We start from the raw sequence: 15,710 nt of genomic DNA on the forward strand, positions 1-15,710 counted from the left end.
TCACTCGGATCCACTTCCTGCTCCGAGGCTCTTCCCTGGTCCCCCTCCACTCGAACCGCTGACTGTCGTCCCTCCAGTTGCCCCAGCTGCTGCGCTGCTGCCGCCACTGCTGGCGGCGCCTCCGTCTGCTCCGGGAACCTGTGACGCTCCTGCAGGCGCTGCTCCGCCTGCATTCCCCGGACTCCCCGCCGACGCGCCCGTGGCTGCGCCACCGCTCTGAGCACCCATTCCCCCTGCACTCCCTCCGCTCTGCCCGCCGCTCGCCTGCATCGCAGTCTCCGGAACTGGAGCGATCGCGCCCGCCGCAGTCGGATGAGGGACGCCTGCGGCTGCAGGCGTGGCCAGCAAGGGCGGCACGGGCACGACAGCTTGCTGCGGCGCCCCCAAGCCGTGCAGCAGGCCCTGCTGCGGCGTCCCCACCATCGGGGCGTAAGCCAGAGGCCGCCCTGCGAGGCCGGCCAGCGGCTGGGGGACGTACTGCGCGGACACGGAAGACACACAGAGAGCTCAAAAAACGATGCCGCGGGCGATCTTCCCCCTCGCTTTGACCGAGGCGATGCACGGCCTGGGACGTGGACCACACAGGCGTTCGAACCTGTCCGCCTCCACGAATCTCGCGACTGCACCAGATACCCTCACCAGTTGGCAGACCCGCGCACACCCTTCGGAGACTGGGGCCGCGCGTTTTCTCGGCGTGTTTTTATCCCAAAATCTGCAGAGCTCTTCCCAGTTCGCATCCGAACTGCCTAGAACACCGCGATGCATGCTCCCGTGCCAAAACACGAAGAGACCCTCTTTTTCCCCTCTCTCCGCTATATACGCTCGGGACTCGCCGCCGCTCTGCCTCTCGCCTTACCGGGACTGCGTGGGCGGCGCCCATGACGCCTCCTCCTTGAAAGTGTTGGTGGCCGAGCGCAGCCGCCATGGCAGCAAAGTTTGCAGGCGTGGCTTGCGCGACCGACTGACCCATCGCCGCGCCTGCCATGCCCACCACGGGCTGCGGCTGGCCGGCCTGCGGCTGGCCTGGGGGCACCTGAAACGCACACGGCAGTCCAGCGACGGCTCCGACTCCTCTCGGCTGCACAGCCCCTCGATTCGGTCCCGGCTGCATGTGGGCGTGGAACGCACTCCCCGCTCCCGCGTTGCCCAGCGCAGGGGGACAGAGCCCTCCAGCGCCGACCACCGGCTGGTTGTGGCTGTTCGGCAAGGCGCCTGCGGGTCCACCTGGAGCGGGAAGAGCCTGCGCCGCCCCGCCGGGATGCGAGGCGTGGCCTTGAACGGCCGCAGCCGCTGCCGCCGCCACAGCCGCCGCAGCTGCGGGATTCGAGACAACCGGGGAGATGTGCTGGAGAGGGAGAGGCGGATACATCAGAGGGTAGGACATGGCGCCGGGGTGGGGCGGCGCTCCCGCGGCCGGGGACAGGAACGCTTGCGGGCCCGCGGGGAAGAGAATGCGAGGATGAAGACTGAAGAGAGGACCCGCAGGCAACGGCGCCGACAGCTGCGGATGCAAAACTGAAGAAAAACCACACGCACAGACGCGATCGGGTTGGGACGTATAACGGGGGACTGCCAGGGGAGGAAACGCGCGGACGGAAAGGAACATCGCAGTTGACGAGGGAGAGACACTCCGGCGCAAAGGAGGCGCGCGGTGCGTAGGGAAGACGGGGAGAGTGGACGCAGGCCAAAAAAAGACGCACAAACACACAACACAGGGATGCGCACTCGTGGGGCAAAACAGACACAAACTTCGACACATGGGAACGCGCCAGGCAGCGCGACAGACACCAAAAGGTCGGAGGGGCGGCGACGCTGGCGCATCTCCGACCTTTTGGTGTCTTGACTCCACAAACTGCGTTCTCAGGCAGCAACATCCCGCCGTGTCCACTGGCCCACAGATTCGACGCACACCGCATAGCGATTCGGGCCACGTACTTGGGAAAGGCGCAATGGGGGCACTGAGCGCTGCCGCAGGGAGCGCCGCGGCTTGGGGAAAGGACGTCGGGGGAATCTGGCCGAGGATCATCCGGTACGAGTCCGAGCCTGGGCGGCCACAACCAGAAAGAAGGTTTCACACGGAATAAAGCGCCGGGAAAACGCCTGAGACGTACCAGGCGCCAGAAACGGCTTTTGTGGACCGGCCCGGCTTTCTGAAGCTGGTCGCCGACAGATGAGACCTCGCCCCCACCAGGAATTGCCGCTCAGGGACCGATCATCACACGACAGGGAAGACTTGGTAGATCCGCGTGGTGATCCCTTTCGGGAACCTCCGTTTTTTCTACCGCTTCCCGCACCGGAACGCGTCGGGAAGAGCCCGCCGTTTTGTACATACGGCGGAGGCTCATGATCTGGAACACCGCGCAGGAGGCAGCGATACAGGCTAGACTTACCGAGACCTGTCCATTCTGGAGAGATTTGAGTAAGTTTTTCGTGTCGGGTTTTGTTGATGAGGGAACTAACAAAATCTCCGACCTCTCGGCTTCTTGGCGCTCCTGAGGGCCCTCTGCCACCTTTTCCACTCTTCTGAGACGCAGAAGCCGAAACGCACAGACCGTACCGAAAAGAATATCCAGGCGGAGCCACGATAGCCCCCGTTTTGGAGAGAACCCACAGAGTTGAGCGTGCGACGAAACGCCGGACGAACCGCGAATCTGTCGCCGCCTCTGGCTCTGTATGCAACACTGCGCCAAAGAAACCCCACATATGCCAGCATCAACAGACCTCGACAGCCACAAAGTAGACGCTCAAGGCGCGGCAAGCACACGGTGCTGATGAGAGCAGCATGCAGAGACTCCCTGGCTAGGAGTTCCCTGAACGTTTGAACAGGAACTCCAGGCCACGTGTGCCGAAAAACGAATCCGTCTTCCGACAGATTCCCCACGTTGGACCGTGCACTTCGTCTCGCCTACCTCCTGATAAGACACACACACACAGGCAGAAGAGACTACGGAGGCTGATAAAGTTGTGCGCCAAGTTGCAACACCAGGATGGAAGTGAAATGCCTGATATTCCGGTCTTCCTTCCCTCCACAGATCTGCCCCGCCTTCGCTGCAGCGTGCAAACCTCAGCGGGCCAGCACGGGAGGTGCCGTCACCTGGTGATGGAAAACTCCACAGAAATGTCCTTCCGTGTCGAGTTCTTAGACGAAGTGACGTTCGGCACGTGAATCGTCTCTGCGCATCGATTTTCTAAACCTGGTGACTCCCACGAAGTGCGAAGCGCGCCTCTCACGAAGTTAAGGGCCCTCAACAGTGTCCAAGCCACCAGCCGCGAGAACGTCGCACCAAAACACAAAGAGACGTTCTCACGCATCGTGCAGCTTGTTCGGGTCGGAGTCGCCCACACGAACTCGAGCTCTCCCTTCGCTTCGCTTCCGGCGTTGCGTGGTCTCACATCCAACTCGTCTTTCTGAATTGCCCGCCAGATTCGTTCTCTTTCCTAACGGACGCGCGCTCCGCTTACCGAAGAAGAGAGGGACTGGAAAGGCGCAAAGTGAGGCGCGTTGGCGCCGGTCGGATGACCGCTCGCGCCGGCTCCTTGATGAGGGCCGCCTGCAACCGTCCCTGGGCCCATTCGCATGTTAACGGCGTTGCCCACCAAACCCTGCTGGTGCGGAGGCTGTCTCTGGAGGCCGTGGTGCGTCGGAGGCGGCGGCGGCTGGCCCATGAAGTTCCCGCTCATCATGTTCATCTGCTGCATGCAACGCGCAACACACGCAACTCCATCTTGCCCGCGGAAAAGCACAGACGCGCGCCCCGCAGGAATGGGGACCCAGAGACTACATCCGCCGATGCACCCCAGCCCGTCGCTCGGTTTCGAAAAGACGGATCGAAACCAGAAAGTTCAGACCCGTGGAGGAAGCTGCAACGACACGACCAGGCAGGACAGACCGCCCCGACGAAGCGCGATGTTGGAAACAGTCGTCTGCAGCCAGAGCTCAGCAGGATAGGGAAATGCCCGAAATAGGGAAAAGCCCGAAAGGCGAGAGCAGAGACCGACCGCGGATACACCGGAGAGCTGTTCACTCCACAGAGGGCGTGGCTACTTTGGCTGCTGCGTCTCAGGAAACGTTCTGTGTGCTGGGACTTACAGCCATGTGACTGTTGATCGCAAGGCCACCCATTCCAAACGGCATCGCGCCTGCTGCTAGTCCGTCGGGAATCATCGCAGCTCCTCCTGGGCCTGCGAGCATTCCCGCGCCGAGAGCTCCGCCCATGCCCGCCGCTTGGCTCTGCGGCTCCGACGCCGCCGGACCCATCACCCCCACTGCCGCTGCGCCGTCAGGCGCAGGCACGCCTCCGTGGCTCGGGTGTGGTCCCACCAGCGCGCCTCCTGGGTTCTGCGCATGCGGATGGGGCGGAAAGCCAGCCGCGCCGGCGCCTCCCGCGACGACAACGCCCGCCACCAACCCCGCGTTGACTCCGAGGCCGACGCCTCCTGGCCAGCCAGGGGTTTGCGGCGCACCTGCTTGGTTCGCGAACGCATGCGCCGGAGGCGTGCACCCTTGCGGGGGGTTCTGCGCGAGCGGCATTCCGGCAGAAGGTTGCGTTCCCTGAGTCGTGCTGCCTGCGCTTCCCGGCACCCCCTGCGCATGCGCACCGGGGCCTCGGCTGGCGCCCGCGCCCGAGCCGCCTGCGCCTCTGCCCTGGGGCGCACCCGCGCCCTCCGCCGCCCCGGCAACTCCGCCGCCTGCGGGCGGCTGCGGGCCTCCCAGCGCATTGGTTCCCGTCGCGCCTAACTGGGTCTTGCCATTCACGCGCGCTCCGCCGTCGGTGGAAGATGCGGCGGCGCCAGGGTGAGGGTGGCGCGAGCTTGAACCGCTCGGCGGAGCAGAGCCTTGAACGTGGGGATCTCCAGGACCGCCTGCGCCTCCTGGAACGCCCCCACCGGAGACTGCCGAGTTGGGGCCCTGACCCACACCGCGCGCATCGGGTCCCCCACCTCCCGGCAAGGCCACAATCCCCGCTCCTGGGCCGAGCTGAGGCGGCAACGACGCCATCACGCCTCCGTTGCCTCCTACCCCGGGGTGCGACCGATGCGAGGAGTACGGCGCGTTGAGTCCACCTCCAGCCGGCACGTGCGGGCCTCGAAGGGTCGCCGCAGTGGTGTGAGAAGGCGTTGACGGCGTGAAGGCGTTCGCATGCGGATTGAACTGGAAGCCTTTCTTCGCGCCGAAGGACGACGACTGGGAAGCCTCTGAAAACAGAACGTCAGAAGAAAACACTGCCTGTCCGACCCGACTCTCCGCCACCCAGGATGGGCTCTGTAGGCGTCCGTTCCCCCTCCGCATTTCCGACTTGCTCCGTTCTTGCCTCTCTTTATTGCCCGAGTTGCAACACCACCCCCACTCTCGCCTTCCGCAGCGCGTCGGTCCCCCATCCCGAGTCCGACGGCGCGCCTCTGGAAGCTGCGCCACGATTCCCGCGGCCAGCGACGCCGACTCCCTGCATCCTCTCTGTTTCTACGTTCGCTAGTCACACACCTACACGAACAGCAGACCGACGCGCTGCCGTTGCGTTCGTTCTTCTACTGACTCTTGGTGGTGTGCAACAGGAGTGAAAAACGACCTGGGGGGGGCCGCCACTTGGCAACGCGAATGAAACGAGAACCGTTACCTGCACAGGACGACGCAGACGCAGGGGATCCGTCGGAAGAGGCGCCACCCCCCGTTCCGCTGCTCCCTGAAGCTGGAGACTTGTTCTTTTCCAGCAACTGCGTGAAGACTTTCGAGGCATTGAGGAACTCGTTCTTGTCTTGCGCGCGATCTCGCCGCTTGATTTCCCCGCCTCCAGGCTGCGACTGCTGGTTCTTGTTCTTCTTGAAGTTCAGCCACTCCTCTTGCGTCTGGTCGTCCAACTTGGGCAACGCGGGCTCCAAATTCAACGCATTTATCCCTCCCAACTCGTGCAGCGCCGGTGCTCTAAAAACGAAGAAACACGGACACAGCAAAGTGCGAATGCACTACCGACACAGATGCATACACACTACCCCTTCGCGAGTGTATGTTCCCGATTTCGCCGTTCCGCCAAGCCCTCCACTTTTTCTGTGAAAAGACTCTCACCTCGCAGGCGAACCACATGCGAGAATGCTCCGCATTTTCTTGTGAGTCTCGTGGAGCTCTTTGTGAGGAGGCGTCGACGCAACACCTGAAAAGGACCCCCAGGAGACGTGGAAAACACCACCATGGTCCGCTTTTTTGGCCTTTCCTGCAGCCTACGCGACCCTGAAGCAGTCGCGCCCACTGTCAGTCTTGGCCGAGTTTGACGCCAAGGACACGCACCCGCGGATCGAGGAGGATCTCCCTCTCCGCATTCTGCCCTCCCCCCACGCCTCGTCTCCCCTCTCTGCTTCCTCGCTCCTCCCCAGGAAACCCGGCGACACTCGACGCTCTCCGCCTCGCCAGACACGGATCCGGTTCCCCAACATCTGCGTTTGGTGCGCGAGAGTCTGTCGCAGAACCTCTGCTCAGTCCCCTTCGACGAGCGCGGACTCACCGGGTCCTCTGGCGCCTGCACCACCCGAAGCTGGTGTGTGGACTCTCGAGAGCTCCTTTCGTTGGTTTTCCTTTGCGGCAATCTCCAGATTTTCTCTCAACTTCCGCAGCGCACCTCCAGCGACTTTCGCCACGTGGCCGGTGCTAGCTCCAGACTGAGCGCCTGCACTGCTTCCCTTGCTGGCCTGCGCGCCGGCGCCTCCCGAGCGGCTGTTGACGCCCGTGGCCGAAGCCGAGGCAGCTGAGGCCGCGCTCGAGCCTCTGTCTCCGCCTCTCTCGGCCCCGGAACCCCCCACAGGGGACAGTCCACTATGCGCAGCGCCGCTCTTGCTTGCATGGACCGCCAAAGACGATACCCCGTGAGGGAAGGCCCCCGACGCGACCGAGCTCTTGGATCCTCTCGCGCCTCCAGCGATCCCACTGTCGGCCGCAGGGCAGGCTGCCACGCGACTCGACGGCACGCCGGAGCCTGGGCCATCAGGCGGCGCTCGCCGATGGTGCGAGTAACCCCCCGTGCCTGTGACGGCGCTGAACAGCGCCTCCTCGTCCTCTCCCTGAAAGCAAACACAACGCAGCACAACGGCGCCGTAGCAAACACGTGGCCTCTTACCGCGGGACCAGCAACTCGAAGGGACCACCGAGACGACACGGGCAGATCAGAGGTGTCCGTACGCTTTTGCAGAAGAAACGGGGCTGCCGCGGGAGGCGATACTTTCGAAAAAAGGAGCGTCCGGCCCCCGCCTCGGAAACCGACTCTCTCGCTAAGCCCTCTGCGAGCTCCGCTTCACCCCTGTTTGGGTGATGCACCAAGCGCATCGCGTTCGAGGGAAGCGCCTCGGGAGGCGCTTCCCGGCATAGGCGACGCCAGAAACGGGCGTCCCTTGCAGATGGCCAGAAACACTCGCTGAACTCACCCCGTGGGCGTCGTCCACAGCTCCGTCGCGCGTTCCCTGTTGCTGTTTCTCCAGCTCGGTGGCGATTCTGTCTGCCTGCTGCTGGACCTGGAGCGGAATGGCATCTAGGTCCAGCTTCGTCGTGTACAGTTCCTCCTTGTACGAGCTACGGACCCCGAAGCGCTGCTCGTTGACCGCGAACTGGTCCCAGTCCGAGGCACCATTCATGCGCCGGCCTCCCGCGCCGCTCCCAGATGGCGCTTCGAGAGCTCCAAAGGTGTCGTCGTTTCGAGAAGCGCCGTCGCCGACCCATTTCTGGAGCTCTCGCGGGTGCGCCGCACCCCCCCTACCTGCCCGGTCGCTGAACCGCTTTCCTCCGTGTGCACTGATTTGCGTGTCTGTTTGAAAGACCGATCCCGCCGCGCCTGAGACGGCTGAGACCCCGGAACTGGAGCCCGACGCCGTTGAGCTCGTCGCCGGGGCGGAGGGGACGAGAGGCACGTCGCTGGCATGGAAGGACACGAAGCCGCGGTCCGGCACGTGCATCTGCCGTTTGATTTCTCCACTGACGCGCGTTTTCGAAGGCAAATCCCTCGCGCAGTACAGCACCAAGTCGCCTTCTTGCCCATCTTTCCGCTCCTTCTTCTCGTAGGTGTGGAACAGCCCTTGGACTCGGCCGCCGTTCTCCAGATTCACGCGGACTTCCCGGCCGGCAAGGACGGCCATGCAGTAGTTCAGTCGCATCTCGTTCACCTCTGCCGGCGACAAAGACTTCCTCCCTCCACTCTCCGGGCGCGCCCCGGCCGGGCCGGAGCTCGGAGACTGCGCATCTGTCTTCCCCATGTGGAAGACCGACGATGGACGTGAAGTGGGCCAAGACCGCGGCAGAACCGGAGGAAGCGCGAGACGAAGGCTACCGCTGTTCTTCTCGTTCGTCCACGGACGACTCTCGTAGACCCTAGCACGCGGCGCAAGAGAGGAGGACGCGAGCTCCTGCGTATACGCTATCCTCTTCCGCCTTGCTCCGGCAGAATCAGAGAGAGGTGCTCGAAAAAGTCATGCGTCGTCCAGGAACGAGCCACGAGGCGAGACGAGGCGCAACTGCTGATTGCGTCCTTCTCGGCCTTCTGTCGCGAGGGAACTGTGCCGACAGCAGTTGTCCTCGGTTTACCAGAAAGACAAACCAGAGTGAAACCCCTTCCCCCTGGCCGACTCCTCGAGAAGAGGGACACCGCGTTGGCTGAGTCTACAGCAGCGCGCGTAGAAAACGACACACCGCACAAAAGCCTAGGCAAAACTCCACGCATGCATATGAGCGCGTGCATGGAACTGCCTCCGATGTAAGCAAACAGCTGTGATCTACACAGCAACGGATATCCGGTTCGTTCCCCGGACGGAAGGGGACGGATCCAGGGACCGCCAAATGAGATTGACGGGGAGTGAAGATGCGAACCTCAGGTTTCCCAAAGATGATCCCCAACTTCTTTCCACCCTTTGCGCCCAACAACCCCTAGAAGATAAGGGCTGTTTTTATACGGAAGAGATCCAGTACACTGCGCCGCACAAACCAGCAGGCGGACTCGATTGTGGACACAGGCGGACGAGGAGCGAGGCAACAGACAGCCACTGGGGTCGTCTGCAAATCTGAACCTTCGTTTTCCCTTTGTGAGAGAAAATACAGAGTGTCGCCGCTCTGTCTCGAGAGAGGCACGATTGCTTGTTCAGAGAGCAGAGACCGGACAGGAATTCGCCATGCGCTTTGTCTCTGGTTCTCACAACGTAAAGAACCGCGCACAAGAAAGCTGTTTTGTATGTGGGCGAAGTTTCGCGTGCGAAAAAGAATAGAAAGGAAACGCAACCGGGTCAACATACACCAAAATACATGTATCGCTCGTAGAGAGCTTCTCCTTTCTGCTCAGTTGTCTACCACAGAAGCGACCGGCGCATCGTTTTCTGCTGGGCCACCCTCCGCATCCTGTCTCTAATGTTGCGGGAAGAAAGAAAACTATACGCACCGTTGTCTAGGTCCGGCTGAGGTGGGCGTCAATGCCCACTTTCGCTCACAAGGAGACGCGAAAAAGCCACACGCAAAAAAAAAGGGAACCCCCTCCGGAAGAAGAGAGCTCGACCAGTCGGCTCGCGTCGGCCCGCTCTCGCTTTTTCTCTCGAGCGTGCGGGGAGCAAACCGCCCTACCGTATCCAGGCGACACCACGCTGCGGAGTCCGAGCACACGCGTGCGTGGGCTGAGAAAAGAAGCTGGGAAGTCGCAAAGGCGCAGCTTCGTGTGTATCGCCCACCACAACCGACGGGAAAAGGTCGCAAAATCGACGACAGGTGCGCGACGCCCGCCGCCAACGCTCAAGAAAGTCCGGCATCATCATCCGGAACGCAAAACGACAACATGCCGACCAGAAACGAGAGAGACACACGTTCCATTCGCAGAGGATACACGCCCTGGACGTGGAGGGCAATGGAGAGCATGGAAGCTCCGACAAACATAGAGGCGTCTAGATACACGCATGACTGATATCCTGCAACGGGGCGAGCAACCGGCAAGACATGCAGGCAGGCAGGCGCGCGCACGGAAGGAGAGCAACCAAGATCCAGTCTGCGATTTCCCCCGACCTGCCGACCTCGGCTGTTCTGCTGCAAAGAGAGAAGGAAATCGGTAGACGATGCTGGGGTCACTGTGGGCAGAGTTGCTTCTGCAGTGCGCTCCTGGGAAACTCGAGCGATAGCAAGTCACAAAGGCTGTACGGCGATGCGTGGTGTGCTCTATATTACACGTATGTATTTCCCTCGCGAGACCCATCAACTCACGCGCTCCCGCCGCCAGCTTCAACGATCATGCTAGGACCGCACTGTGTTATTCCAGGATTCAGTCCTGTGTGCAGGTCATTTCCTTTTCTGAACGACTTGGCAGGGCCGACGCGCCAAAGTTTTGGGGCGTCAGGTCGGTGAGGTACTACCCGCCGTGGGAGTAACGGGAAACGGACTGTCACGTGAATAGGTACTCGTGATGCAGAGCTACTTTTTTCCTACATCTACTCGCACGATATCGCCGTACTTGTGAGCACATTCTGAGATCATAGTGAAGTATGAGGACGCCCTTCCAGTTGCACTCGCACATGTAAACGCAGCAGACCCACTCATATGCGACTATTAGAGGGCTGGCATATGTCTCTCCATGTACGTAGATCCGCGTTTGATCTCTGTTGTACAGTGCAACGGTAGAGATGCATGTTAAGATATATACATATATATAAGCATACGCTTGTCTACATTTGTGCTACTTCCCGTAGACACTACATCAGGTTTCTATTCTACGGGAAAAAACGCGTGGCACGGTCCTCCGTGGTATGACACAAATACCCCAAAGCAGCAATTCCCTTGATATGGAACCGCACCCTTGCAGCAGGTCGTGTCCTTTAGATGCATGACTGAAAGACGTTCCAGTCCTCCTCCCGACATATCTCTCTCCTATTATCTGCTGCTGCATTTTGCCCACTTCGTCCATATCCATTGCTTCGCTAATTAAGTGAGAGGCGAGACTGCAGAAAACACTGAAAGCTGCCTAAACTCTCGCTGTTGTTCGGCAGAGACGTCTCACAGGGCCACCCGCTGGTGACTCTGGCAGGCGAACAGCGGTGTCGTATTTTACAAAGTCGTTTGTTCCGTGTGATCAGGGCCTTTGCTCGAGTTGGTGGTGTCGATAGCAAGCCCCACCACATCCACAAAGTCCTCCGCTTTTATTCCCGTTCAATAGTCGTTTTGCGTCCCACGCGATCAAAGATTATTAGTTAGGAACCGCCTGATCCTTGTTCAACTAGATGCTGTAGGCCGAGACAGCGGAAAGCCGATATGTAAATACGCTTAGAATTCGTTTGAACAGACGCCAACATCAGTGTACACCTACCGTAAAATGGTTATACTTTCGAGCTTTTTTCGTTGTTTGGAGGGAGTGAATTTACTGGCGCAACATTCACCTCGAGGCGACTCTCCCGCCCTTTTTGGGCTGGGTTATGATGTGCTCCCATTTCCTCTTATTTCCGCGGCCGGCAAACTATTAAGGGATGACAACCAAAGGGTGTTCTCCCCTTTTTTTTCTGAGCACTCCTTTCCTACAGGTATTTCCCACCCAAGTGCAACCAGAAAATCTTCGATGTAGTTGATGTTTCTTCATCAAGCACCAGCTCAACTGCGTTGCCTGAATGACCTGCCACTCAGGGATCGTCGTCAACGGAAAGCTGAAGCCTTTCCTTCTTTTACTTTCGTTTTCGTACCGCCGTTGTCAAAGGCCAAACAAAGAATTCGCTGTTTTCTGTGGGAATGACGCCAGAAGAGGGTATACACGCGCTCCAACAAAAAACGCCGGTGTACATTGTCCTGAATATTGTATTAAAACAGGTTATTTCCTCCCCATGCTTTCTTCTCTTAGCCCTACAATATTCTCAGTGTTCGGTTTCAAAGTGAAACACTATTCCTCGACCGCTGTTGAAGAATGGTGCACGGGAAAAAGAAGTGCGTTGGACGGGACGCCTTCTCTTCCCGCGGTTTTTCTGTGTGCCACTCTTCTGAGGCAATCATCAGGTTTTCTTCTTTCCTTCGGAGACTACGACAGTTCTGGCAGCACTCAAGATGATATGACTTTTCCGGCTTCTTTTTCAACAATATGATACCCTTCAGGTTCATAAATTCATGTACGTATTTACGCAGCAGGTTTTTTTTGTGACTTATCAAGCACCAGATGCTCATCTCGCCTGTACCCGTTCGCTCATAGGGATGCCACCTGAGACATTCTTGCTTCAGTCCCCAGATGCATGATCACCCATGTGTCCAGCGTTCAATTTTCTGTGCCCAACTGAGGTTGCATACAAATGTATATTTCGATATATCGACATTATCTAACCCGTTGTGGGTTTGGGTTAGCTGCGTCCAGCGACTTTCGCTTCGGCCTTCCGCCATGTCTCAGTCGCTTTACCTCTTTCTGTGTACTCATATAGAGATTTATATGCGCATACATATAAACTGCTGTGTTCAGTTAATTGCATATGTGTGCATTATGCTTGGTAACAGAATGTTACAGGAAAAACCCTGTGGTCGCTGTTACTTTCACCTATTCTGCTGGCCGCCCGTATCTTCTCTTCTCAATGTGCGAAGGGAAACATGTGTACGTATATATTCGTAAATAAACGTACATATTTATGCGCGGCTACCGTAAACAAACATGTTGATACATGCCCCACATATTTATTTATGTATATGTTTGGTGCTTCGCCACCGAAAGCCACGGCAAAAAAACGTTCCGTGGTGTGCCTTGGCCCCCGTGTGAACTTCGCATCACGCCGATGTCCGTTTTTCTTTCTTTCCAATCGAAAGCATATCTCTGCATCTGCATGGATGTCGACTAAAACCAGGTTACTTTCTCTGTTTCGCGCTGCAATTCTTGTGAGGCCCTCTAGTCACGAGGCCCTAATGTAGTGTTTCGGGATTTTGTTCCGGTCGCAATCCCTTGTCTACAACGATCGTTTTTTCTCCAGACGGGTCATCTCGCACATTTCAACAGAAAAGGGGAAATGAACACATTCACCAAGGTCGTCGTCTGCGCGGCTTCCGTCGCAGTAGTCATTGTTTTGACTCTAGTCATCGCTGTCGCGACGCTCTCCGCCACAAGGTCCAGCGGTGGATGGCAGCCTGACGGCCAACCTTGCACTGTTTCGTGGGAAACGAGCACTCTCGCCGCTCGGAGACGCTGCGCGGTTCCACTGCTCTGCGATTTCGATCATGAAACTAGCACGACAGGTACACACGTCTGTGACGCTAAAATACACTCGTACTTTGAAATTGGTGGAATGACCGCTGAAGAGCGCTGAAACAGGCACTGAATGAATAGGAGGAACGCGTGACCAGGGGGCAAAGTAGTTATTCTTATGGTGTCTTTTCAGGCGAAGAAGACAAAGGAGAGTGGAGGGTGTATCCATATTCTAAACGCGTGGATGATACATGAATATGTTTACATCCGAAAGTACTTGAGGATAGAAGCGAGACCACCTAGATAAAAATCGAGTGACGGGGAGGGGTGTTCACCAAGGGAGTAGGCATCCTCTACAAGTTGGTTGCTGTTCAGTTTGAATAGGGGAAAGAGGGGACAATTTGTGAACGAAGATCCTTTCGAGCCACGGCGAACGAAAAAGCGGGTCCTCCACTGGTTAGAATCATAAGCCATCGAATACAAACACCCAGAAGCCATTTCGTCGCCAGGCCGCGAAGCGTATGACATACTCAGGCGATCATCTTTACGGACACGTTTCATCTAATAACTGACATGAATATATACTTTTAGATAAGCATAAAGAGAACTTGTCAAGTATACGAATAAACCACCCTCGGATACACTGTTTGAAGCAGCGTATGTGAAGGCGTTCATGGGTTTACATGCATGTCCTGTACACATGTGTGGACGGGTGTTAGTTTTTTTCATGCGTCGAGATTTCGGCTGTGTTCTTTGCCTTTGAGTTGCGTTGTTTTTGTGTTTCGTTTTCGCATTTTATGGCCGAATTGCTTTCAGGTGTATGTCGAATGCCTGGAAGCCGGCCGGCGGGAAGTTCGTGCAGAGGTTCGCCGTACCTCTGTGAATTGTCTACGTTTTGCGATCAACGTACATTCCGTTGTGAACGCAACGGATCTAATAACCAGGGCTTTGGAAATATTGCCTTGGGTCAATCATGCTCTATTAGCGAGGCCTACCGATGCGTGTCCGGTATCTGTGAAGATGTTAGTTTGCTCACCGGTGCTGCGTCAAACGAGAGACAGAACAGCCCTTCCAGGAGCCTTGGTGATGAATCAAATCTCTCTGAACCTGCGGAGGTTAGTGAGATCTCAGGCCAGCAACAACAGGCCGACATTCCCCGACGGACGGTGTGCGTTCAGAAAAACGTACCACTTGGAGAGACATGCAACCTGTACAAGCATTGCCAAGCACCTTGCCACGTTTGCGTCCAAGGAAGGTGCCGGCGATATCCGTCAGGAGGGACTGCAGAAAGCGTACGGCCGAATTCCGGAACTATCATGAATCAGAATGGGGTTATTTGGCCCGGTTACAATGGCCTGCCCCCTGCTGTGTATCCTCGCCGTCTTTCTTTTGAAAACGCGAATAGGACTTTTGAGAAGGACAGGATTTCTGTAGTAGAATTTGGGTCAAAACATGTCTCCACAGAACGCGGTTCTGAGGCGATTCTAACAACACTAACACGTTCCATGAAAAAGCAAACCACTGAAGGAGACGATGACTTTTCCGACTCCACGAGTTTTGCCCGGCGTCTCTCCCGGGCAGGTTCCGATTCGAATTCCCCCGGAGAAAAGATACGTTTATCCGGTGATTTTGAGGGACAGGCCTACCCGGGGAACACAGGCAATTTTGAGTCTGCCGCTGCCATTGCAACACCGCCCACACGACCAAAGCAAAGTGACGAACCCGGCAATCAGTCCGACACTGTTTCTACTGACACAGCTGCCACTCTCGAAGGCCAACAGTATATGTATCCAACCTCTACGCCGCAGTATTCTGGATCCCCATTTGACTTGTTGACTCCACGACCTCCGCCACCACCCGGCACTCTTGCGAAGAGGATTTCGTCGCTGTTCGACGGGATCGCGAATGCTGTGGGTCCACTAGAAAACATAAATATGAACAGGAAGGCCCAGCAAGTCCCCGTGATTGCTCCGACTGTTCAGATGCCGGCCGGTCAGCTTGTGCCTCTTGCAGCGTCTCCCACGGTGGTAGCTACCCCTTCAGCGCCCCCCATTGCCGTCGTTTCTCCACAGCAAGTGGCGGCTGCTACAAATCGACCGGCACTTGTCGGTGAACAGGTCGTTCGAAACCCCGCTGGCGCTCCAACTGTGGTCGCAAGAGTGACATCCCCTGTTGCCGTTCCAGCTGCTGTAGGGGGACAGCTCGTTTCGCCTGCTGCTGTTCTGCCTGTGAACAGCGTAGCAACCGCACGGGGGCCTGCAGTCGTAGCTTCTGTGTATCCAGCAAATGGCTATCCCCAAGCAACCATCCTCCCAAATAGCCCAAGTCCTCTGCGTCCTCAGACGGGCATCTCGTCAGCTCCGAGACTCCCTTTGGCTGCTGTAACGAACAGTGACAACACGCCAGCCTCTTACCCTCAGTATTCTCCCTTTGCCGTCACAGGAAACAATAATCGAAATAATAGAGTTCCAGGCAGTGTAACGAATTCGGTTGCGGGTGACAACATTATTCAGATATTCAGTACGGAAGTAATAGTAACGGAGGCGTAAGCGGCAATGTTGTCGTCGTCGA

At 57.8% G+C, this 15,710-nt stretch overlaps 1 protein-coding gene across 1 annotated transcript; it reads right to left on the minus strand.

Moving 5' to 3' along the window:
* On the minus strand, positions 1-8,229 carry NCLIV_031700 (DEHA2G03652p, related; the record flags this gene model as incomplete). Its single annotated transcript, XM_003883366.1, has 11 exons — positions 1-477; positions 857-1,515; positions 1,936-2,043; positions 2,391-2,523; positions 2,910-2,912; positions 3,463-3,693; positions 4,091-5,196; positions 5,616-5,920; positions 6,062-6,146; positions 6,495-7,047; positions 7,408-8,229. 11 exons carry the CDS (start codon positions 8,227-8,229, stop codon positions 1-3), a joined length of 4,482 nt encoding a protein of 1,493 aa, XP_003883415.1.
* Positions 8,230-15,710: the final 7,481 nt, after the last annotated feature.

The sequence above is a fragment of the Neospora caninum genome, chromosome VIII, assembly GCF_000208865.1.
Source record: "Neospora caninum Liverpool complete genome, chromosome VIII".
Classification (NCBI taxonomy): Eukaryota; Apicomplexa; class Conoidasida; order Eucoccidiorida; family Sarcocystidae; genus Neospora; species Neospora caninum.